General features: G+C 38.0%; 2 protein-coding genes across 4 annotated transcripts in view; one reads left to right on the top strand and one right to left on the bottom strand.

Annotated features, from left to right (window-relative positions):
- The window catches only part of BCO2 (beta-carotene oxygenase 2), a 79,120-nt gene extending 73,439 nt beyond the window's left edge, over positions 1-5,681 (bottom strand). Inside the window, exons 1-4 of one of the 3 annotated variants that reach the window (XM_070803410.1) lie at positions 5,362-5,681; positions 3,025-3,204; positions 2,595-2,805; positions 543-621 (exon numbers count right to left, since the gene is read on the bottom strand). In XM_070803410.1, the coding sequence (XP_070659511.1) occupies positions 543-621; positions 2,595-2,805; positions 3,025-3,109 (375 nt within the window). In that variant the 5' untranslated portion in view covers positions 3,110-3,204; positions 5,362-5,681. Of the gene's footprint in view, positions 1-542; positions 622-2,594; positions 2,806-3,024; positions 3,205-5,361 lie in introns of those variants that run through there. The other 2 variants (XM_070803411.1, XM_070803412.1) reach the window with 2 other exon arrangements.
- A 235-nt stretch (positions 5,682-5,916) lies between these two features.
- Positions 5,917-25,714, top strand: part of IL18 (interleukin 18) — a 25,500-nt gene continuing 5,702 nt past the window's right edge. Inside the window, exons 1-3 of the mRNA XM_019975735.2 lie at positions 5,917-5,965; positions 22,479-22,565; positions 23,467-23,478. Of these exons, the coding sequence (XP_019831294.1) occupies positions 22,487-22,565; positions 23,467-23,478 (91 nt within the window). The 5' untranslated portion in view covers positions 5,917-5,965; positions 22,479-22,486. The remainder of the gene's footprint in view (positions 5,966-22,478; positions 22,566-23,466; positions 23,479-25,714) is intronic.

The raw sequence follows: 25,714 nt of genomic DNA, 5'->3' as shown, positions 1-25,714 counted from the left end.
TAGACTTTGAAAATGCTATTAATCCCCTGATGAAAAAGTTTCCTGTATCTTGAGACAGCAGATGTTGCCATAGCAAAAGAGCAAAACTTTCATTTGGTTAACAGCCATATGCTTGCAAATTTTTGCAAGCTAACATAATCTTTAAGGGAACAAATAATGTCTCAAATGTAAAACAGATCAATTGGTAGGGGCAGCAGTGAAGAATGGCAGGATATAGTACTCTTCTTCAAAAAATATCAGTAGGTGTAGTACCTAAGTATCCTATTTATTAATATATATCAAAATAATTAAAGTCCTACATATCAAAAGTCATGCACCCACTTCTGTCTCTAGATCACAAATTACCACAAAGAAACCTCCCACTAGTTTCCTGGAAGCCTATACTTAGTGAAAAGGCTGCTGGAATCAACATAGTTCCTGTTGGGACACCACCAGCTCTGGGAATATGAAGACATTAAATTCCATTTATCAACAGAAATATCTTAAATGAAGAAATTTAAGTAGTATATAAAAGAGTAAAGTTCCATAAACATAAAGATTACCTCTAACTCTCTTGGTCTCTTGCAATTTCTAGTATCAGGTTTTACAAGTTGACTTGCCATCATATTCTGGAGGCAGGAACTGCAAAGTTTAGAGCAATGCCAATTTTAGGTGCAATCTCCACAATACAGCTCTCTCGAATCCTTCCCTGTCTTTCCATTCCTCCCGTCACTGTTAGTTTAGCCTCTCATTATTCATCACTTACCTAAACTACTCAAATTATCCCTCCTCTGTTCCATCCTACCAATTGCTGTTTGGGCAATCTTTCAAAACTCCGATTACTGCATTCTTACACTTAAAAGAACCTTTCCTTGACCATTCATTGCTCCAGAAGTTCAAATTGTGTGGTAGAGCACCTGGGGCCAGCCTACCAGTCCTGTGATTTTCTCCTACTCCTTCTACAATTACAGTAGTCTCTTTTGGCACTTTCTACTTTGTTTCAGGATTCATTAAAGACTTTTCTGCCTTCACAAAATCTTAATGTTGAAACAAATCTTGCTGACTGGTTGTTTAGTCGCTAATTTGTGTTTGAGACTTTCAAGACCCCATGGACTTTTTAGCCAGCCAGGCTCCTCTGTCCATGGGATTTCCAGGGAAGAATACTGGAGTGGGCTGCCATTGCCTTCTCCAGGGGATCTTCCGGACCCACAGTTTGATCTTTGACCCACAGATCAAACCGGCACCTCCTTCTTGGCAGGCAGATTCTTTACCACTGAGCCACCAGGGAAGCCCAAAAAATCCTATAGTTCATCTAATTCAATCTCAGTTTTACAGATGTGAAAAAACAGAGGCAGAGGTAGCTGACCAAATGCAAACATGTAAAATTAGGCCAGACTAGAAGAACCAAGATCTCTTGTAGTCTCAAAGAGACTTCTCTTTCTACCGTCCTATCTTACCTTCATATAGCATTAAATTTTAGTTTTAAATTGCTTTCTCAAAAATTCTGAAGATAATTACCCTGTGAGCCTTAAAGATTAAACTTGGAAAATGTTGAAACCTAGAATGATATAATCTCTTCATCTTAATAGATGAGAATTCCTGTCAACACTCAAGTTATCAATTTGCTTGCTTTTTGAGAAACTACGTGGACCTGGAATATTGTAATGAATCTGTTTGCTTAGTCATATTTAAGAATCATATATATGACAGAAAGACAGCAGCAATCGGCAAACTCCAAACTGCGCTTCTACATCGCTGTCAGTATCTTTCTAATATGTAAACTTAAGCGCATTAACATTAATGTGTTAAAAAAAAATACTACACATGCACAGTAGTGCTCGCTTTGCCTTGGGATGTTTGAGACTGTTTCAGGGAAGCCACCATGAGATTTGTTCTCGTCTCCCTTCCCCTTTCTCTTCCCTTTTACACCTCTTCTCGCCTCACTCAAAGAATGTGCATATATATCAAATCAAAACTTAATTAGGTAATGCCACTTCTGTAAAAAACAGATGACTTTTTCTGTCACAGTTTTGGGCTTCCCTGGTGGCTCAGAAGATAAAGAATCTGCCTGCAATGCAGGAAACCTGTGTTCCATCCCTAGGTCAAGAAGATAAGCTGGAGGAGGAAATGGCAACCCACTCCAGTATTCTTGCCTGGAGAATCCCATGGAGCGAGGAGTCTGGGGGGGCCAAAGTCCATGAGGTTGCAAAGAGTCCAACGTGACTGAGCACCTAACACTTTCACTACTTTAAAGCCTCAGCTGAACCTGGTCAAGAGACTGGGCCTCCGCCTTCAACATATAACCGTTCACAGCCCCGGACCCTGGCTGTGCAACCTGACGCGTTGGTGCCATCGTCATTACCAAGTACTACCTTTCGGCCTTAAGCAATCGTTTTCTCCTCACCTTCTCTTTCTTCCCACTGGGGCCCTCAGGCCAGCACACGTACCTCGCTTCTCACCACCCACCCCACCTCCCCTTTCCTCCCCACTACCGTTTCAGCCCCACTAGAGACCCTGCGAGGAAGCATCCCCCTCTCACTGCCTCGCTTCACACGAACAGCCTTTGGGCGTTCATCCCCCGCTGCCCTACTCCAACATCAGTCGGGTCTCTGTACCTTCCTCCTAGGCCGAAGCGCGGGAATGAGGAGTCTGCCGCGTTGGCCTTCCCGTCAGGCAGCGCGCAGATCACGTGACACGCCCACGCCGCCTCCACTGAGCGGGGGTTTTTACCGGCAGGCCTTTCGGCTTGGAGTGTCCGTGAGCCAAAACTCCTCTCGCTTCCCCAGTGCTTGTCTAGAGAAGAAGGGGGAGATCTGAGGATGGTTCCTCAAAAAGAAAGACCAAGGAAGAACTGTCACAGGAAGGCAGTGTGTCCCAGCCTCTTGAAACCTCAGACAGGAAACCCAAAACAGTAGCACACCACCACCACTTTCCAAGTAAAAGTAACATCCTGTTCAGATGGTCTGTTTGCCAGAACGGTATAAACCTGAGTTTTCGTGGCTTAGCAAACCGAGATTTCTGTACATAGAATATCCGTTCCTTTACCTCCTTTTCTTTGGTGCAAGCAAACTTTGGGAATTATAGTTTTTTTAAAAATTCCATTCTTGATGTTCAGTTTAGTCGACTTCATTGGCAGCTTCCAAAAAAATATTTTCTAACACACGTGGCTCACATATTTGAAATTACTCTCATTGGGCGCTTTAATATGGTGACTTTGACCTGCAACTTAAAAGATAGACATTCTACACTTAATGTTCAGTTGTGAAGGAAAATAAAAAGCATATCACCTCATAAAACAAAGGTCAATAACACTTCCTGTAAATTCCAGGTCAACAATCTTGCACCTTAGCAAATTATACTTGACGTATACATATTATTAGTGTCCCCCCTCCCTTTGGCTTATTTAAATGTTAGCTGTTATAAAGAATTGTAAGTATTGTGTGTATATATTTATTGTTTGTGGAAAAAACCGATTGTTTCAACTCCTAGGCAAAAGGAACTTAGTTTACCTTGAGTTGCTATTATTGTGAAATGTAAGTCATTCAGTAAAACTGGACCACGTGATTATGTGCGGCTGAATGGCAACCCACTGGAGTACTCTTGCCTGGAAAATCCCATGGACAAAGGAGACTGTAGGGCTACAGTCGGTGGAATTGAAAAAAGAGTAGGTGCAACTGAACACAATTGATAGTCTTTTTAAAGATTCAAATCACCATATTAGGCCTGGTAGCAATGTATATTGAAACATTCCCTATTTGTGATAAAAATAAAGGGAAACGTTGTCATTGTGATGCTATGTCCTAAGTTTTTTGGTGTTCAAGTGTCCTCTCAAGAAATAAAAATATAAAATTAAAAAAAAATTTTTAATACCCTTACTTGGTAAAATATAAAGGTATCCAATCAATGTTTATCTTTTCATTATTATCATTACTGTTCTTATTATTCTTAATGGTCCATTAAATCCAAAAGTCTGAGAAATACTGATCCAATTCCTCTCCCAGCCTTCACATTGTATAATAGCCAAACGGGTAGTTATGTACTTATTAAAATATTTCCAGGAAAAATTTGTGTTGTTCAGTAGCTCAGTTGTGACCGACTCTTTGTGACCCCATGGACTGCAGCATGTGAGGCTGAGAAAAATGATTCCACCTAATACACAAATGCTTACATCGGATTAAAAGGATACCATGGACATTTTCTTTTTAAAATCTTTTTTCCATTATATAAAATAAATGAGAGTAAATGCAAGGGTGCAGAGGGTTATAATTGTCCAGCACTTTAAAATATTCAAAGAGCTATCATCCTCTCATTTAATTTTCACAAACAACCCTATGAAGTAGGTAGGACATTTGGGTTGCTCCATGTCAAAGAAAAAAATGTTTGTCCCCAAAGTAAGAAATAGGTAAATTATGCATTATGCACTTTTACAACTGGAGAGAAATAATTGGCAATGGGCCATTTAAAATGAACTTGCTTGGTGTTCTGCTTATTTAAATCACAGTTTGACTCTACTTAATGCTTTTGTGCTAATTGACCCAACTGAACAACACAGAGGATGAAACCTGTCATCAGTTTTAGTAATATGCTTTAAGTTTTTAAAAATTATTTATTTATGGCTGTGCCGAGTCTTCATTGCTGCATGCAGGCTTTCTCTAGTTGTAGCAACTGGGGGTTACTCTGTAGTTGCAGTGCATGGGCTTCTTGTTGCAGTGGCTTTTCTCATTGCCAAGCACAGGCTCTAGGTGCCTGCACTCAGTCGCTGTATGCACAGGCTTAGTTACTTACCTCAGGGCATGTGGAATCTTCCCAAACCAGGGATTAAACCTTTGTTCCCTGCCTGGGCAGGCAGATTCCTAACCACTGAACCACCAGCAAAATCCCATCATACACTTCTTTTTTTATTATTTATTTTTAATTGGAGAATAATTGCTTTACAATATTGCATTGGTTTCTTAAGTGTGCTTTTTTCCCTTCTGATAATCACTGTACCAAGCACCCTCAACCATCCTATCTTAGACTTCCTTTGTAATAACTGCTGTGGACATAATGTTTCTTTGACGTTATGAAATGAAAACCCTATCTTGTCGACAATTAAAAAAACACACAAGCAACAAAAACACTTCAACTAGCTGTTTTTATAAACGTTGTGTTTCCTAATTCTAGAACCCCTGTTTCCATACAGTCTCTGAACTGGCAAAAAAAAAAAAAAAGAAGCGAAAACAAAACAAAACAAAATCACTGTGCTAATACAATTGAGCACGTTTTCAAGAGAAAATTAGCTAAGAAACTTTGTTTCTGTTAGTTATTTTCAAGGCTGTGATAGTAACACTCTGCTCTTTACCAGTTTCATTTTAGGTGGGGTGATTACATTACAGGACTTACCCTCCTAGGGATGATTATTCATCACTGTTGTTCACTTGCTGAGTCGTGTTCCGCTTCTGCCATCCTGTGGTATTCAGCACAGTTAGATGAGAAAATGTGCTAAAGCCTGAATAGAAAGTCTCAAAAGAGAAAAATTAATGTGAGAAAAATGCTTCTGATTGACCAAGCAGGTGCTTTTTTTTTTTTTTTTTTTTAAAGTGTTTGGGTGTACTTCGGGAAGAGGTACAAACTTTGAAGGGCCAGAACTTGCAACAGAAGAAATGATTTCATTAACTTTTATATTAAAAGAAATATCCTTATTCTCTGACACTTTGTTTCAGGTTTCACTGCCTTAGGAAAGAGGCCACGTTTGAAGGCGGGTCCTAGGCGTGCCAAAATAGTCTCCTCCCTCCACCTTCTTCCTCCTTTCTCTCGAGTGCTACGCCCCCTCCTTCCCAGACGGCAGTCGGATCCGGACCGGCAGACAGTTCTGCTCTCCAATGCTTTCAGCGCTCCTGGCTGCCTGCTTCTGCTGCTGAAGGCGCTGCCGTCTTCTGTAAGGAAAAGAAAGGGACCTCAAACCTTTCATATCACGTTTCCTCTCCTAAGAAGCTATTGAGCACAGGTAAGAAATATCATTACTTGCTATTTAGAAACTCAAGTATGGAGATGGGAAGTGATAAGATAGAAAAGCGATTGAGAGGAATTTAACTTCTCTCACATCACTATGATGGAAGACTAGTTGGTAACAACATAAGGAACATAGCATAGTCAGAGGAAAATCTTTTTCTCTCTTTCAGCCACTCTTGGAGAGTATCACTTCAGAGGAAATGTTCTCAAACATCTTGATCCCATGACCTCTTGATACTCCTAAAAATTATTGAGGATCCTGAAGAATTTTTGTTTCTCTGGGCTATTTATTGTATTACTGTCATTTGCTATATTAGAAATTAAAACTGAGTATTGTAAAAAATAATGACCTGTTTATTTGAAGATAACAATAGGCACATGACATGTTAGCATAAATAACTAAATAACATTTTAAATTATGGATAACTATATATTGCAAAAAAATCTGCTGTGAAGAGTGAAATTGTTTTCACTTTTACAAATCTGGCCTAATAAAAAAAACAGGTGTATTCTCATCTGCTTCTGCATTCAGTCTATGCAATATCACACAAAATGTAGCCCCTGGTAAACTCTATTGTGTACACTTATGAGAGTGAAAATTACAAATTACATCTTAGAATTATTATGAAAATTTCTTTGACCTCATGAACCCCCAAGAATCACTGCTTTAGAATATTAAAATAAATAAGCTTCTCTTTAAAGGGAGCCTCAACTCTGAATCAACTATTTTAAAAACAAACAAAAAATTAACACGAAATCTTGATGGAATCTGCATCAGCACCCTTATGCTGTGCTACATTGGACCATATTATAGCATTCCCCAGGAGAATTTTATTTCACAGCAAGGAAAGGGCTGAGTAATATCTTCATTTGGAAGTATGAATAACAAAAATAGGACACTTAAATTCTTCTTTATGCCATCTGTGTATGTGTGTTAGTTGCTCAGTTGTGTCTGACTCTTTGCAACCCCATAGACTGTAGCCCACCAAACTCCTCTGTCCTTGGAATTCTCCAGGCAAGAATACTGGAGTGGGTTGCCATTCTCTTCTCCAGGGTATCTTCTCAACCCCAGGATCGAACCCTGGTCTCCTAAATTGCAGGCAGATTCTCTACCATCTGAGCTACCAGGAAGCCCATGCCTGCTGCTGCTGCTGCTGCTGCTGCTAAGTCACTTCAGTTGTGTCCAACTCTGTGTGACCCCATAGACATCAGCCCACCAGGCTGTCCTGCCCCTGGGATTCTCCAGGCAATAACACTGGAGTGGGTTGCTATTTCCTTCTCCAATGTATGAAAGTGAAGAAGTGAAAGTGAAGTCGCTCAGTCATGTCTGACTCTTAACGACCCCATGGACTGCAGCCTACCAGGCTCCTCGGCCCATGGGATTTTCCAGGCAAGAGTACTGGAGTGGGGTGCCATTGCCTTCTCCAAAGCCCATGCCTACATGTAGCTATCTCAGTCAGTTCAGTTCAGTTGCTCAGTGGTGTCCAACTCTTTGCAGCCCTATGAATTGCAGCACGCCAGGCCTTCCTGTCCATCACCAACTCCCAGAGTTCACTCAAACTCATGTCCATTGAGTCGGTGATGCCATCCAGCCATCTCGTCCTCTGTCGTCCCCTTCTCCTCCTGCCCCCAATCCCTCCCAGCATCAGAGTCTTTTCCAGTGAGTCAACTCTTCGCATGAGGTGGCCAAAGTACTGGAGTTTCAGCTTTAGCATCTTTCCTTCCAAAAGGAACACCCAGGACTGATCTCCTTTAGGATGGACTGGTTGGATCTCCTTGCAGTCCAAGGGACTCTCAAGAGTCTTCTCCAACACCGCAGTTCAAAAGCATCAATTCTTCGGTGCTCAGCTTTCTTCACAGTCCAACTTGATATTATGGACAAGCCAGATTTAAAAAGATATTTTGAAGGAAGATAGAATAGCTATCTCAAATTCTATTAAATCTTCCTTCAAAATATCTTTTTAAATCTGGCTTGTCCATAATATCCCTATGTAAATATTATGAATTCTTATATTAATTCATTCATGAATTCTTATCATAGTTTCACAGCCTGTCTCTAGTCTTTTTCGTCGTGTCATTGCCAGCTCAGTAATCTGCTTTCCTATTGCCTAAGAGGTTAAATATGTTCTATGTGATTTTTCCAAGCCCTCTGTAGTCTAACCCACCCTACCTTGTGTTCACTGAAGGACAGCAGAGTTGTTCCACTACAGTCAAAAAAATATCTCCATTCAGTCCACCTCTTACCACAGTATGGTGTTAATTATCACCTAAATGCTCTTCCTTGTACTCCATCTCTTCAATCAAACAATCAGGATTAAATTCAATTCTCCTTTTCACACAAGGTCAATCCAGCAGTTCTATTTTGGCTTCTTGCTATGAGTCTGTATTTAACAGTTGATTGTATACTGTATACCTTTTATCATTTAATATTTACCTAAATTTTTACCTGAGTCTTCTTCCACTCCCCACCTCTACCATGCCCACATACTTACCTTCATTAAGATGGCAAAATCTTGAAGGACAAAATGACTTATAGAACTGAAGAGTTCTATTTTGACCTTGTTGCTGTCGAGGTGATCAACTACCTGATTTTAGGGAATTAGTTAGGTAACATGCTTCCTCATTGCATCCCATACCTATTCCACAGAATTGGAATTCCACAGCAAAGGTAAACGTAATCATTATTACTTTTCAATTTCAAGACATTTTGACTTTTAATCTGATAGTATGTTTTTAAATTCCCATTGGTTTAATAAAGCTGGTTATATAATAAATATTCCATTGGTACGTATTGTTTTTGAATTATGAGGAAGTGGTTACTAGGGTGTTTGCCACATATTAATGGCTCTTTCTCTGCTACCTTAACTAGAATCTAGAATTATAGACTGCTGGAGCTGGGAGAAAAAAAAAACTCAAATATTGACCATTAAACACTCTCTTGTCCAAATGAGGAAACTGAGGCCCTCAGAATTAAATGATTTACCCCAGAAAAGATTGGAACATATGTGGTTTAATCACCATTTATGATAGATGAATGATTTTCTACCATTCACTAGCCTCTGGCTAGTTTCCAAGGCTTGTATAACTAAAACTTTTTATTGATGCAAAGAATCAATTATCCCTGCATATTCCTGGAAGGATCTGTCTGGAGTAGTTTATAACTCTTTAAAAAGAAAAAGTTAATAATCTCGGAATCTTAGCCTGAAATATTCAAAGCATTTTTATCTGATGCGACTTATAATTTTTATAGATTAAAGAAAGCAAAGGAACATGGATGAGAAAGGAAAAGAGGAAAATTGAGGGCAGTGGGAGAGGAAGAAGAATACTTGTAATCTAGATGTTTTAAGATCTAACAAAAAAAAAGTGCTAAGAAAATAAAGAATTCAAAAAAAACACTTGCATGAAATAAAAGAGAAAGTGAAACTATTAATACTAGAGAAAAAAAGGAGAAGAATATTTGAGAAATTCTATTTTTAAAAATCTGTCTTCAGACCTCCCTATTCTTTCCTTTTCTTAGTGGCTTTCGGATGGAGTTTAAGTTTTTTTGTTTTACTTTTTTTTGGCTGTGTCAGGTCTTAGTTGCTTCGGACTCTGAAGCATGGGATCAGCAATTGTGGCTCGTGGATTTTGTTGCTATGCAGTCTGTGGGATCTTAGTTCCCTGACCAGGGATCAAACCCATGTCCCCTGCATTGCAAGGTGGATTCTTAACCACTGGACCACCAGGGAAGTCCCAGAGTGAAAGTTTTAAGATAGAAAAAAAATTTCTACCAGTCTCTTTACACAGTGTTGTCATGGCAACAAGGTTTATCATAGCAAACATTTATTTAACATTTTTTGAGCTCCTACTGTGTGATAAACTCTTTCCAGGTGTTGAAGATTCAAAACCCAAAAGGCATCTCATTGTCTTAAATAAACTCAGATTGAAGATGGGCAGACCTATTTGTAATCAAAGTAATCTTAATTCAGGGTAATAAGAACCAGTTTAGAAGCATGAACACAGGGAGGGCGTTTTGGCCATGATAAGAGAAGGATTAGCTAAGTGTGGAGGAGTCAGTTTTCCTGGAGGAAATGTTTGAGCTGTGACTTAAAGGATAAACAGTGAAGAAGGGTTTGGCAGGCAAAAAAGGGAGGGGAAATTTTGGCCTGATGGGAAATAACTGGCTGGACAGTGGAGTGAGGGAGAGTCTGAAAGGAAGAAAAGCAAGGAGAGGAAATTTAAATAGAAGATATGAGAAATGACAAAGGCTAGATTTAAAATAGTGCTGGTGGAGATGGAGAGGAGACACCAAATTCTAGGCACATTTCTGAGTTATAATCTATGGTATTTTTGAGACAGGAGAAGTTTAAACAAAGGAATTGAGAAGAACTCCCAGGTTTCAGTTTCCTTGGGTAGGTCGTTCGTGTCTAACTCTTTGCAAACTTATGGACTCCTCCCAGGCTCCTCTGTCCGTGGAATTTTCCAGGCAAGAATATTAGAGCAGGTTGCATTTCCAACTCCAGGGAATCTTCCACCCAGGGATTAAACCCGCATCTCTGTGTCTCCTGATTGGTAGGCAGATTCTTTACCACTCTGCCACCTGGGAAGCCCAGGTTTCAGTTCGGGACAGGTTATTTGGACATACTTGAGAAGGTAATTCATTAGTACATCCTACAGTTGGGACTGTGGATCTGGAGCCAGAAATTGTAATTTGCAAGTTATATATCCCCCAGTAACTGCCACCCTCTCTCTTTATGGTTAAACTTCCTAAAAGAACAGTTTATATTCAATGTCTCTACTTTTTTTTCATCCCATTCTGTTCTAGATCTTTGTCCACTTGCCTTCCCTTCCTCCACTTTCCCTAAACTGTTCTACTGATATCAAAAATTTCTAATTGCCAAATTCGATGAACAAATTTAAGCTTGTATCTAAATTATGGACTCTGCAGCTTCTGACTCCAACCACCTGCTTCTTGTTGAAGTTCCTTTGTTTTTTGACTTCTGTGATACTTATCTCTTAGATTTGCAAAACTGATTTAATAATTTTCTACTCAAGCCTGTCTTTCATTCTGTTTTCTTAATGAGGTAATCACTCAACAGTTTGCCCAGAAACTTTGAAGTCATCCTCAGTTCCTCCTTTTTCCATTTGAGCTGCAACTAATCAGCTAAAAAATGCTGTTTAATCTCTCTTGAATCATGCCTGCAGCCACTGCCTTAGTTTGTAGCCTCATCAACTCTTAACTTGTTCAAACTGTTTCTACAGCTGTTTTCTGGCCTCTGTCCAAATTTATTAATATCTCATCAAATCTATTTTATATACTGGTGCCAGAGAGAGCCCTTTGAAACATAAATTTCACCATGTCTTTCTTCTACTGAAAATAAGTCAGTACTTTCAGAAAAAAAAGTTCAAGTTCTTTAGCCTACTCTCCTTTTCAAGCTTTTGGCAAACTTAACTACACTGCAAATTGCGTTTATTTGAATTGAACTAGGTAGAATCAAACTAATTTAAAATAAAAATAATAATCTCACTTTATAGGCAAAATGAAATGTGTGAACTCCAAATTAAATAGTTTGTTTAGAATGATAGTTTCAAAGCTGGTAGGCCAAGTGAGTTGTGAACTGCTAACTCTATTGCCACATAGAAGTGTCTCTTCTACCTGGTAAAAACATCTGCTTTCACGTTGGCATATTGTAAGTGAGGCTATTCTTTAAACATCTCAGAAACTCTTGAGACAAACAGGTTATTGTGGCATTATTTTTATTATAATTTTAGATATTTATTCATTCATTCAGCAAGCATTTATCAGATGTCTGCTACGCACCAGGTTCACAAAACTGAAGCTGATGATATTCCTACTCTTAAGGAATTTACATTCTAACAGGGGAAAAAATAATAAAGGATATATTTACAAACCATGTTAAAATATTTGAGGCCATATTTTTATGAAATTGTCTAGAAGATATAATTTTCTTTGGAAATCTCAGCCAGTTATTTTCAATATCCCCACCCCTGCTTTGCCTTGATACCTTTCATCAAGGCACTTAGATATTCCAAAAGCTCATTCTTTCTCTTGTTTTTTTCTTTAATTGGAGGATAATTACTTTACAATGTTGTGTTGCTTTCTGCTATACAGCAACATGAATTAGCCATAAGTATATTTATATATATGTATATCCCCTCCCTCTTGAGCCTCCCTTCTGCCTACTCCCACCCCACCACTCTAGGTCATCACAGAGACCAGGCTAAGCTCCTTGTGTTATACAGCAGCTTCCCACTATCTGTTTTACATGTGGTAATGCGTATATTTCAGTGATACTCTCTCAATTCCTGTCGTTTTTTTAATTTAAACAATGTTTATGGAGAATCATGTGGGTCTCTAAAAAATAAAATAAATGTAAAGTAAAAAGCATACATATGTGTATATATGCATATATGTATGCTTATATATTATATATGAACTGAATCTAGATAAAACTGTTAAATAGCCACCAAATGGACAGTCAGTTCAAGATGGTGGCCTCACAAGATCTTGAACTCACCTCCTGCCACAGACAACAGATCTACAGTTACATATAAACCATTCCCTCTGAAAAAGACCTAAAAACTAGCTGAAATCTCCTCCACAAGAAAGGATAATAGAGCCACATCCAGATGGGTAGGAGATGGAGAAACATGGTTTCACCAAGAACCCCCCTTATGGTGCAGCAACCCACAACAGAGACTGATAACATAAAGCAGAGCTATTCCCTGAGGAGCAAGAAGTCAGTGCCCCACATCGGGCCCCCCAGCCCTTGAGAACTACACCAAAAAGATAAGCCCCCAATACATCTGGCTTTGAAAATCAGTAGAGTTTATATCCAGGAGAACCACGGGGCTATAGGAAACAGATTCTGCTCTTAAAGGGCTTGTGTGCAGATTTATTTACTATAGGACCCATCATAAAAGTAGCAGTTTGAAAAGCACCCAGACCAAATGTGAAGGAAGAGTTATTTGCTAATCTTAAAGCATCTGAGGAAGGTGCAGGAGCTTGTTAGTACTCTCTCCACCTGGATGAAGACACTGGCACGTGCTGTTTTGACAATTTCCTTCTATCTTGCTAGCACTGGCACAGACGAGTGCCATCTTGGCACTCTCCCTATAATGTGCTAATACCACTGGGCACACTGCACCCCCATATTTCTCTCCTGGCCCTGCCAGGGCCCGGCAGGTGTACACAGCCCACATTGGGCAATGCTCCTAGACCTCTTAATTTTGGTGGCTGGAGGGAAGGCATTTCTAGGTCCCATGAATCTGAGACAATCAAACGGGGAGTTCTTAGAAGACTACCACCCTCAGGGTGCTGCACAGACAGCAGACTGAAATATACCTCCAGTGTCCCTGTGAAAAGGGACTAACGACTTGTCCTGGAGCTTCAGGCTGAGGAGCACACTTCACGTTTATCTCATCTAAAAGCCATGGAGGAACCATCTCTGCACTCATCTTTGGCTTTGCTGCAGTTCACTGGCACCTACGAGAAAGGATCTCACACACACAATGATAGCCCTGGTTTTTGCCAACTGTAGTCAAAAGGACACCTTCAGATGGCCAGCTCTGGAGGCTAGCAGAATTTATCATTGCAGTCCCACAGGGCAATATATATTTACATACCTTAAAAACTGCTGCCTGGGAGTCTGGCTTCTAATCAGCCTGAAGCTAGGTGATAACTGAGGTCTCTCACTCTGAAATACTCACAGGTCCCTCAACACTTGGGACCTCTCAAGAATAAATCAGGCGGCATATACAACCACAAAGGTTGAGTGACCGCCGAGAACTAAGGCAAGGTTAAACAATAAGGTTCATCTTTACACAAGGTCATGCCTTTAAGGCTAGGAGAGAGAACTATTTTGCCTAATATATAAAAACAAATACAGAAAGTCAAGCAAAATGAGGAATGAGAAGAATATGTTCCAAAGGAATGGATATGATAAAACCCCAGAAGAAAATCTTAATGAAATGGAGATAAGTAATTTACCTGATAAAGATTTTAAAGTATGACCATTTTAAAATGGTCATAAAGATACTCATCAAACTCAGGAGAAGAATGGATGAACTCAGTAAGAACCTCAACAAACAGAATATAGACGAAAGTACCAAACAGAAGTCACCGACTGAAGAAGACAACAGCTAAACTGAAAAATACACTGGAGGGACTCAACACCAGACTAGATGAAGCAAAGAAAGAATCAGTCATCTAGAATACAGGGCAGTGGAACTCAAACAGAGCAGCAAAATAGAAAACAAATTTTAAAAAGTGAAGTTAAGGAACCAGTGGGACAAACATCAAGCCAAATTGTATTCACATTACTGGGTTCTCAAAAGGAGAAGAGAGAGAAAGGGGAGCAGAAAACTTATTTGAAAAAATAATAGCTGAAAACTTCCCTTACCTGGGGAATGAAACAGACGCCCAGATCCAGGAAATCCAGGGAGTTTCAAAAAAATAAAAATCCAAAGACACCAAGACACATTATAATTGAAATATCAAAAGTTAAAGAGAGAATCTTGAAAACAACAAAAGGAAAAGCAATTTATTACATACAAAAGAAGCCCCATAAGAACATCAGCAGATTTCTCAGAAGAAAGTTTGCAGGCCAGAAAAGAGTAACATGATATATTCAAACTGGTGAAAGGAAGAAACTTCCAAACAAGAATACTCTACCTGGAAAGTCTTATCATTCAAAACTGGAAAAAAATAAATAGCTTTTCAAACAAACAAAAGCTAAAGGGGTTCATCTCCACTAAACCAGTCTTACAAAAAATGTTAAAAGGACTTTCTTAAGCCGAAAAGAAAGTGCACTAATTAGGAACAAGAAACAGATGAAAGTAAAAATCTCATTATAGAGGTAAACATATAATAAAATTAGTGGATTAATCACTTACAAAGTTAGTATAAAGATTAAAAAACAAAAGTAATTTTTAAAACTACAAAATAACTAATTAAGGGATATAGAAAGTGAAAAATTTAAAGTGTGACATCAAAACATAAAATGTTTGGGGTAGAAATGAAAATGTAGAGTTTTATAATACATTCAAACTTCTTATAAACTTAAAATATGTATTTTTTATATAAGCTGTTTAGATATCACTCTCGTGGTAACCACCAGGCAAAAATCTATAGTAGATACATACAAAAAAATGAGGAAGGGATCTAAGCATAACACTATAGAAAGTCATCAAACAACAGAGAAGAAATCAAATGACAAAACAAAAAGGAATGATAAAACAGGCAGACAGGCAGAAAACTATTAACAAATTGGCAATAAGTACATACCGATCAATAATTATCTTAAAAGTAACGGGACTAGGTGGGATAATTTGAGAGAATAGCATTGAAACATGTAATTACCATGTGTAAAATAGATGACCAGTGCAAGTTTGATGCATGAAGCAGGGCACCCAAAGCCAGTGCTCTGGGACAACCCAGAGGGATAGGGTGGGGAGGGAGGTGGGAAGGCAGTTCAGGATGGGGGTACACAGGTATATCCATGATCGATTAATGTTGATGTACGGCAAAAGCCATCACAGTATTGTAAAGTATTTATCCTCCAATTAAATAAATTTTTTAAAAAGTAAGGGGACTAAATTCTCTAATCAAAAGACAGAGAGTAGCTGAATGGATAAAAATATAAGAACCATCTATATGCTGCCTACAAGACTCATTTCAAACTTAATGGATATATAGAGAACATTCTGGCTAAAAACAACAGAATACACCTTCTTAAGTGCACCCAAGTGCGTGTGGAACATTCTCCACTATAGATCGTATTTTAGGCCACAAAAGAAGTTTCATGAATTTAAGATCAAAATCATGTCAAGCATCTTTTCTCATCACAGTGGTTTGAAAATAGAAATCATCTATTAAAAAAATGGAAAACTCACAAATACATGGAGGTTAAAAAACATTCTATGAAAAACCAAAGGGTCAATGAACAAATCAAAAGAGAAATTTAAAAATTACCTTGAGAGAAGTGAAAATGGAAAATTAACATGCCAAAGCTTATGAGATACAGCCAAAGGAGTTCTAAGAGGGAAGTTTATAGTGATACAGGCCTACTTTAAGATACAAGAAAAATCTCAAATAAATGATCCTACTTTACAATTAAGGAACTTAAAAAAGAACAAATTAAGCCCAAAGTCAGCAGAAGGAATGAAATAATAAAAATCAGAGCAGAAGCAAGTGAAATACAAACTAAAAAGACAAAGTGCATGCATGTGTGCTCAGTCATGTCCTACTCTTTGCAACCCCATGGACTGTAGCCCACCAGGCTCCTCTGTCCATGGAATTTTCCAGGCAAGAGTACTGGAGTGGGTTGCCATTTCCTTCTCCAGAGGATCTTTCTGACCTAGGGATCGATGGAACCTGTGTCTCCTGCATCTCTCGCACTGGCAGGCTGGTTCTTCACCACTGTGGCGCCTGGGAAGCCCAAAAGATAACAGAAAAGATCAACGAAACCAGGATCTGGTTCTTTGAAAAGATAAACAAAATTGACAAACCTTAAGGAGACAAGAAAAAAAAGACAAAGAACTGAAACAAGATCATAAATGAAGGAGCAGAAATTACAACTGATATGAAGAAATACAAAAGATCGTAAAACACTTATGTAAACAATTATGCAGCAACTAACCAGACAAGCTAGAAGAAATGGATAATTTCTAGAAATACTCAGTTTTCGAAGACTGGACTGAATCAGCTATCAAAAAACTCCCAGCAAACAAAAGTCTAGGACAGAAATGTTCACTAATGAATTCTACCAAACATTCAAAGAAGATTGATATCAATCCTTTTGAAAGTGTTCCAAAAAACTAAAGAGAAGTGAGTGCTTCCAAACTCATTTTATAAGGCTACCATTACCTTGATACCAAAACCAGACCAGAAAAAAATTATGGACTAATATCCTTCATGGGTATAGATGCAAAAATTCTCAACAAAATATTAACAAACCAAATTCAACAATACATTAATAGGATCATATGCCATTATCAAGTGGGATTTATTCCAGGGATGCAAGGATTGTTCAGGTCCACAAATCAATGTGATACACTAGATTAACAAAATAAAGGATAAAAATCTTTATGATCATCTCAATAAATGCAGTAAAGTATTTAACAAAATTCAATACCCTTTCACACACACACACACACAAATCCTCAACAAAGTGAGTATAGAGAGATCTCACCTCAACATAATAAAGGCCATATTTAACAAGCCCACAGCTAACATCGTACTCAACAGCAAAAAGCTGAAAATTTTTTATTTAAGATCAGGAACAAGATATGTATACTCACTATTGCCAGTTTTATTCAACACAGTATGGGCCCTCCTAGCTAGAGTAATTCATCATGAAAAAGAAATGAAAGATGTCCAAGTTGGAAAGGAAGAAGTAGAACTGTCACTATTTGCAGAAAGCATGATTTTATACATAGAAAACCCTAAGACTCCACAAAAAAAATTTAGAACTAATAAATGAATACAGTAAAATTGCAGAGTACAAAATCAGTATACAAACGTTGTTTTGTTATACACTAACAACAAAGAACAAGAAAGAGAAATTAAGAAAACAATCCCATTTAAAAACAATCCCATTTACATCAAAAAAAAAAAAATACCTAGGAATAAACTTAGTCAAAGAGGAAAAGACCTATAATGCCGAAAACTATATGACACTGATGAAAGAAATGAAGGAGATCCAAATAAATGGAAAGATATTCCATGCTCATGAATTGGAAGAATTAATATAATTTAAATGTCTGTATTAGCCAAAGCAATATACAGATTCAATGCAATCCCTATTAAAACTTCAATGGCATTTTTCACAGAAATAGAACAATACATCCTAAAATTTGTATGGAACCACAAAAGATTTTGAATAACTGAAGCAATCTTGAGAAAGAAGAACAAAGCTGGAGGCATTATACTCCTGATTTCAAACTTTTAATACATTGCAAGCTATAGTAATCAAAACAGTATGATATTAGCGCACGCACGTGCACACACACACACACACACAAAACAGGCACATAGATCAATGGAACAAGACAGAGAGCCCTGAAATAAACCCACACATGTATGACCAGGTAATCTATGAAAAAGCAGGCAAGAATATACAATGGAAAACGACAGTCTCTTCAAATTGTATTGGGAAAACCGGTACCATGTTCAAAAACTGGCCCACTGTTTTACACTCTACAGAAAGATTAACTCAAAGTGGATTAAAGACTTAAATGTAAGACCAGAAACCATGAAACTCCTAGAAAAACACATAAGCAGACATCTCCTTGACATCAGTCCAGCAATACATATATATAGGCTCTGACTCCAAATTAATGAGACTATGTCAAACAAAAAAAACCTTCTGCACAGTGGAGAAAACTATCAACAAAAGTAAAAGGCAACATTTGAAAGGGAGAACATATTTGCAAATCATATCCAATAAGGGATTAATAGTAGTCAAAGTGTATAAAGAACTCGTACAACCCAATAACAGCAAAAACAACAACAAAAACCTGACTTTAAAAATGGTCAGAGGATCTGAATAGACATTTTTCCAAACAAAACATACAAATGGCCAACAGATACATTAAAAGATGCTCAGTATCACTAATCATCAGAAAGATGACTTATCATCTATATATCTTTCAAAATTATCAAAAGAATAAGAAATAGCAAGTGTTGGCAAAAATGTGTGGAAAAAGAAACTCTATGCATTCCTGGTGGAAATGTAAATTTCTGCAGACACTATGAAAAACAAAAAAAAAAATAGAATTATCATATTTTTATTTTGTTTGCTAGTTATTTTATTCTAACTAGCAATTCTACTTCTGAGTATCTGATGAAAACAAAAACACTAATTCAAAGAGATATATTCAAAACTATGTTTCTTGCAGGATTATTCATAATAGGCAAGATATGGAAAATCCTAAAAGATAATGCTGCTAAAGTGCTACACTCAATATGCCAGCAAATTTGGAAAACTCAGCAGTGGCCACAGGACTGGAAAAGGTCAGTTTTCATTCCAATCCCAAAGAAAAGCAATGCCAAAGAATGTTCAAACTACCACACAATTGGACTCATCTCACATGCTAGCCAAGTAAAGCTCAAAATTCTCCAAGCCAGGCTTCAACAGTACATGAACCAGGAACTTCCAGAAATGTCCAAGCTGGATTTAGAAAAGGCAGAGGAAACAGAGATCAAACTGCCAGCATCCACTGGATCATAGACAAAGCAAAAGAATTTCAGAGAAAAATTTACTTCTGCTTCACTGACTATGCTAAAGCCATTGACTGTGTGGATCACAACAAACTGTGGAAAATTCTGAAAGAGATGGGAATACCAGACCACCTTACCTGCCTACTGAGAAATCCGTAAGCTGGTCAGGAAGCAACTGTTTGAACCGGACTTAGAACAATGAACTGTTTCCAAACTGGGGAAGGAGTACATCAAGGCTGTATATTGTCACCCTGCTTATTTAACTTATATGCAGAGTGCACCATGCGAAATGCAAAGCTGGATGAAGCACAAGCTGGAATCAAGATTGCCGGGAGAAATATCAATAACCTCAGATATGCAGATGACACCACCATTATGGCAGAAAGTGAAGAGGAACAATAGAGCCTCTTGATGAAAGTGAAAAAGGGGAATGAAAAATCTGGCTTAAAACTCAACATTCAGAAAACAAAGATCATGGCATCCAGTCCCATCACTTTGTGGCAAGTATTTGGGGAAACAATGGAAACAGTGAGGACTTTATTTGGGGGGGGGGGGCTCCAAAATCTCTCCAGATGATGACTGCAGCCATGAAGTTCAAAGACACTTGCTCCTTGGAAGAAAAGCTATGACCAACCTAGACAGCATATTAAAAGACAGAGATGTTACTTTTCCAATGAAGGTCCGTCTAGTCAAAGCTATGGTTTTTCCAGTAGTCATGTATGGATGTGAGAGTTGGACCATAGAGAAAGCTGAGTGCCGAAGAATGGATGCTTTTGAACTGTGGTGTTGGAGAAGACTCTTGAAAGTCCCTTGGACTGCAAGGAGATCCAACCAGTCAATCCTAAAGGATATCAGTCCTGAATATTCATTGGAAGGACCAATCCTGAAGCTGAAGCTCCAATACTTTGGCCACCTGATGTGAAGAACTGACTCATTGGAAAAGACCCTGATGCTAGGAAACATTGAAGGCCAGAGGAGAAGGGGATGACAGAGGATGAGATGGTTCGATGGCATCACCGACTCAATGGGCATGAGTTTGAGCAAGCTCCAGGAGTTAATGATGGACAAGGAAGACTGGTGTGCTCCATGGGGTCTCAAAGTGTCGGATATGACTGAGCAACTGAACTGAACTGAACAGGAAACAACATAAGTATCCATCAATGGATGAATGGATAAAGAAGATGTGGTGTATATAATGGAATACTAGTCATTAAAATAATGAAATCTTGCAACAACATGAATGGACCTTGATAGTGTTATAACATAACACTCATTATTTCACTTAGCAGTGAAATAAATCCAACAGAGAGATAAATACTATAATTTCACTTATATGTGAAATAAAAAAAAAAAGAACAAATGAAACAAAATAAAGCTCATAGAGAACAGATTAGTGGTCGACAGAGGGGAGGGGGAAGGGGCAGGCAAAATGAATGAAGGGGATCAAGAGGTGCAAACTTCAAGTTATAAATAAGTTATAGGATGTAAAGTACAGCGTGTGCACTATAGTCAATAATATTTTATTACCAATTTGAAAGTTACTAATAAATTATCCTAGAAATTCTTATCACAAGAAAAAAAATTTGCTACTGTACAGTAACAGATTGTTACTAGATTTACTGTGGTAATCATTTCACAATGTGTATAAATTTTCCATAATAAAAAGTAACAAAAGTAGGCACCAGATAACAATTAGTTTATATTAGCTTGATATGAGTTATGCATTGGAGAAGGAAATGGCAACCCACTCCAGTGTTCTTGCCTGGAGAATCCCAGGGACGGAGGAGCCTGGTGGGCTGCCGTCTACAGGGTTGCACAGAGTCGGACACAACTGAAGCGACTTAGCAGCAGCAGCAGCAATATGAATTAAGTGTTTTCAACTGGGTTTTAATTTCCTCCTTCTATACATGTTTGGCCTCTAGCAAACTGTGCTAGAAAAAATTTGAGTCACCTCTAAGTATAGGTGTATAAACCAATTGACAACTTTGTCCTAACCGTCTTCCTTGGAGGACCAACCATAACTGTCCTGAGGGAGCCATGGACCTCTGAAGTCTAGAGTAGAATTTCTTAATCATTTCTGTGACATGGACCATCCCATGGCCAGTCTGGTGAGTCTGTGGAGCCCTTTTAAGAATCATGTTTTTATATGCATAAAATTAAATACTTAGGGTTAGAAAGGAAATCCTTCATAGTTAAAGAGTTACCAAAAAAATTTAACAAATTTTAATAGGTTTATATGTGAATCTTTATTAACACATTAAATAACAAGATGTCACGTTGAAAATAATAACTTCCATATGTTTCAAAGTAGTAATGAGCCATATTTCAAGATCTCTGCAACAATTATAATACAGTAAAAATATGTATGTCTATTAATGGTAGTCACAGATACTGTGAATAATACTGTGATTTGTTTCCTGCAGCATAATGGAAGGAACCATTAAATTTCAGTTAGAAGTTGGTGAAAATATTTGTGTGGTTTTTTTCCCCCATCCAAGTTCACAGATTTCCCAGACTTAGAACCCTTGCTCCATAAACAAAGATCTGAAAGGATATACAGCATTTTGGAGTGAGGTTGGGTGGGGTGGAACAGAGGAAAAGAGAAAAAAAATTCTTGGCATTTTCAAATTCTGTATTATTTGATTTTTTTTAACAGAAAGATTGTATTTATGTATTACTTGTGCTAAAAGCATAACATAGTCCAATCCAGACTCCAGATCAAAAGCTCCTCTGGCTCAGAGAGGGAGCCATCAGATGCAGAGCCTTCAACCTCCTTCTACCTCACCCCCACTCCCAGGCAGAAACACCATTTTTAGCATTGCCTCACCTTTAGCACTTTGACAGTGAAGTCACAGTCTTCAGTCTTTCACTCACAGAATCCCATTGGTTGTAAGGCAGAGATGGAACCAGTCCCTAGTTAAAGGACAGGATTAGATATGTTTCTGGCATCCTATGTTTATACTGATAATATATGTATATTTCCAACAAAATACTGGAATAGTAAATCAGTTCAATAATGGACTACTTATCCTCCTTTAAAACACTGTTTAATGAGAATATACTTCCATTATCTAGATTTCAAATATCTAATGGTTTGCAAGAGAACATTTGAACACATGCATTCATAAACTGAAGACTCCTGGCATTTATTAAATGTCCAGAGTGTTCATCAGCATGCTGGACTTCTGAAATTGGAGGTAGAACAAGGCAGTAAGTGGTAAAAGGTTCCTTTTGTGTAAAAGGAATAATCACTACCTATTAACAGATGACTGTTTGCTTTCATTAGGCATAAAGATGGCTGCAGAACAAGTAGAAGATTATTGCATCAGCTTTGTGGAAATGAAATTTATTAACAATACACTTTATTTTGTAGGTAAGTTCAAAACATATTTAAACCAAATACAGGGTTTAAATACATGTATTCAACTAGAGTTTGAGCAAGCTCCAGGAGATAGTGAAGGACAGGGAAGCCTGGTATGCTGCAGTCCATGGGATCACAAAGAGTCGGACACGACTGAGCAACTGAACAACAATTCAACTAGAAAAGATGTTATAGGCAAACTATTAAGTCACTTGTTTTTTGTTACCAGATTCCATTGTAATATACACACTTCTCTGGAAAAAAATATTGGGCCTCCAGAAATTAATCATAGTATGTCCAAGGTCCCAATACTTTGTCCTGCCACCTGTCCCGACATTTAGTTCATAGTAGCCCACCCAGAAGGTGGCTGCAGGTACATGTCATGAAAATCCCACAAAATCGGATACATTTGGGTAATACAATTTCCCAAAGCAAAACTGGCAAATTACATAAGAGATATGTATCTTAAATCTAGAGTTCTGTGAGTTATTTTTTGTAAATACGTTTGACAAATAGAAACAGATTCTTACGATTAATCTTCCTTGGGCAGTTGGGGTTCACTTGAAAGCTTCTTAGAAAGTTCTTTGGTGACTTTCCATCAAAGCAATAAATTTAAGATTAAAAGCTATCACTTTATAAAATTTCTTTTTAGCTACAAATTTAAATTTATGAAACCTAGATTTAGGTTTTATACCTACCATACCCGAGAACATACCAAGTCTAATTAGCTTCATTTTATGGGAGCTTTTGGATGATTATATATTTTTATGGAGGCCAGCAAAGGCCATCAGCAGTAAGACATGGGTTAAAGAATACAGAGGGGCAGAAAAGAGTAATAGAAGGGTTTGTGAGAGGACATTCTGAGTTGAAATATAGAATTAACATATTTTGTTTCTTTTTTTTCCCCCTTTAGCTGAAAATGATGGTAAAGTATAACTTTATTTCTCTTTCTTTGCAAAATAAATAGCTACTTGAGTAAACATCCATAATACCATTCTCAGCTGATAGAAACTGATACCAGTCTATTTGAGAAGCTAATATTCCCTCAAAGGAATGTGGACTCACTAGCACTGCCTCGGAATAAAGACAACTATAAGGGATACAAAAAAGAATTTCCAACAAAATATGTTTCTCCCAGCTTAGGAAATTCTCAGCTATTAGAATCTCCAAAATAGACCTTGCCTGTTACACAGATCCTGAGATTAGCAGAAAGTCATGGGTTCTCTGGTGTATATAGGAACAGGGTACTGAAGAATGAGAATTGTTGCCTAAAATCAGGAACATCTTCCTTCTTTAACCCTCCCCCTCAGAATGGTCTGGAAAGAAGCCTGGCAGGCTCCCAGGGTGCAGGCAATTCTGGAAGTAGTGGAGAAGGGGGAAGGTAGAGCAGACAGACCAGTGAGGCTAAGTCAGTACATCTTCCTAAGAAGTGAATGTCCCCAACCCTTGTCCCTCTGGCATTCAGAGAGCTTCATACCCATATAAAGCCTATGATCTTCTAACAGACCCCCAAATTATTCAAGGTCACCAGTTTCTCATACTTTTCCTTAAAAATAGCACTTTCCCCATTCTTAATGTGATCCCTGCTAGACCAAAAATAGAAAACAGGAACTTTTGAAAAATGCTATTCCTTCAGGTTTCTTTCTCCAGATTTATTGAGATACTATTGTCATATAGCTCCTCATGTTTCTGAAAGATTGCTCTACACCTTTTTACTTGATTCAGCAAGTACTGGCGTCTGTATCTCTGGTGCTATGTTAAGCACTCCGATACAATGGTGAGCAAAACACAGTTCTAATGGGAGAAGCAGGCACATTAGGAAGGCAATTGGAATGTGGAGTGTTACAAAGGCCGGGGATGCCATGGGAGCACCTAGAAGGGCACCTAACTTGGTCTAGTTGATTCTGGGAGGGCATTTTGAAGGAGGAACAGAATTGAAAAGTCAATAGGGGTTAGCCAAGAGAAGGTATTCTGGGCAGAGAGATGAACACATGCAAATATCAGATGCAAAAGAAAGCGTGGCATGTATAAGGACTCGAGTTATTCAGAATGGGAATAGAGCGGCAGTAGGAAAATAATGAGAGAGGAATGAAAAATAGGATGCAGATCCATAAGTTTCTCTTATTCTGATATATGGAATCTCAACCTTATGTTTGGGTTTTGGGGATTCATTAAGCACAATATGTATGATGTAGGATACAGATTAGTTCTCTGTAACAAAGAGATCCCAAAATATAGTAACTGGATAAGATTTAAAAAAAAAAAAAAAAAAAACTTGAATATAAAGCCAAGTAGGCAGCAGTTCAGTATTATTATGACTGGATACAGCCTGATGATATTGGAATCTAAACTTTTTCTTTTTCTCTTCCATCATCCCCTAGTTGTTGAAGTCATCTACATACTTGAAAATCTTCATCACACTTCCCGAATCTATATCCCAGCTAGCAAGAAAGTGTTCAAAATAAGAGGAAGACAGGTCTACTCTTTTCAAAGAAAGGCTCTATTTAGAAGTTGTAAACATTAAGTCCACTCATATTCCATAGACTCAAATTTAGTCATATGGCACAAACAGCAAGGGAAATATGGAAAATATAAACTTTATTCAAGGTGACCATGTCATTCATTAAAATTGAAAGATAACATGATCATCTCTCTGAATGTTAACTTTAGTTAAGATTGAATTTTAATTCCTTCAGCTTCTATTCTGTAAAGAATTGTCGTGTGGACAATAAAAGGGGGCTGCCAATTAAGAGGCTATTACTGTAGTCCCTTTAAGAAATGATGGTGACATGAATTCAGATAGGCACAGTGGAGTGCCATTGAAGAGCTCTGAATGGATTAAAAACAAACGTGGAAAAATCAATAGGACATGGATTTTGAAAGGGATGGAAAGAAAGAAAAGATGATGCCTATGTTTTTTCACATAGGCAATTTGTACTAGTCAGTGAAATAGGAAACAGGAGGAAGAGCAAGGTGGAGAGGTTTGAGAGGCAAAGAGGAAGACAGATAATAGATTTAGTGATGGTGAATGATGATCTTATCTGTATGACTTCCTAGTGGAGATGTCCAGTAGATTTTTGGACATGTGGTTCTAAACTCAGGATAAAAAGTTTGGGCTGCACATGATGTGAGAGACATATAGAAATGTTATCTGGAGCTAT

This window comes from Bos indicus, chromosome 15, assembly GCF_029378745.1.
Source record: "Bos indicus isolate NIAB-ARS_2022 breed Sahiwal x Tharparkar chromosome 15, NIAB-ARS_B.indTharparkar_mat_pri_1.0, whole genome shotgun sequence".
NCBI lineage: Eukaryota > Metazoa > Chordata > Mammalia > Artiodactyla > Bovidae > Bos > Bos indicus.
Note: the sequence above shows the minus strand (reverse complement) of the source record. Positions and strands in the feature narration are given on the sequence as shown.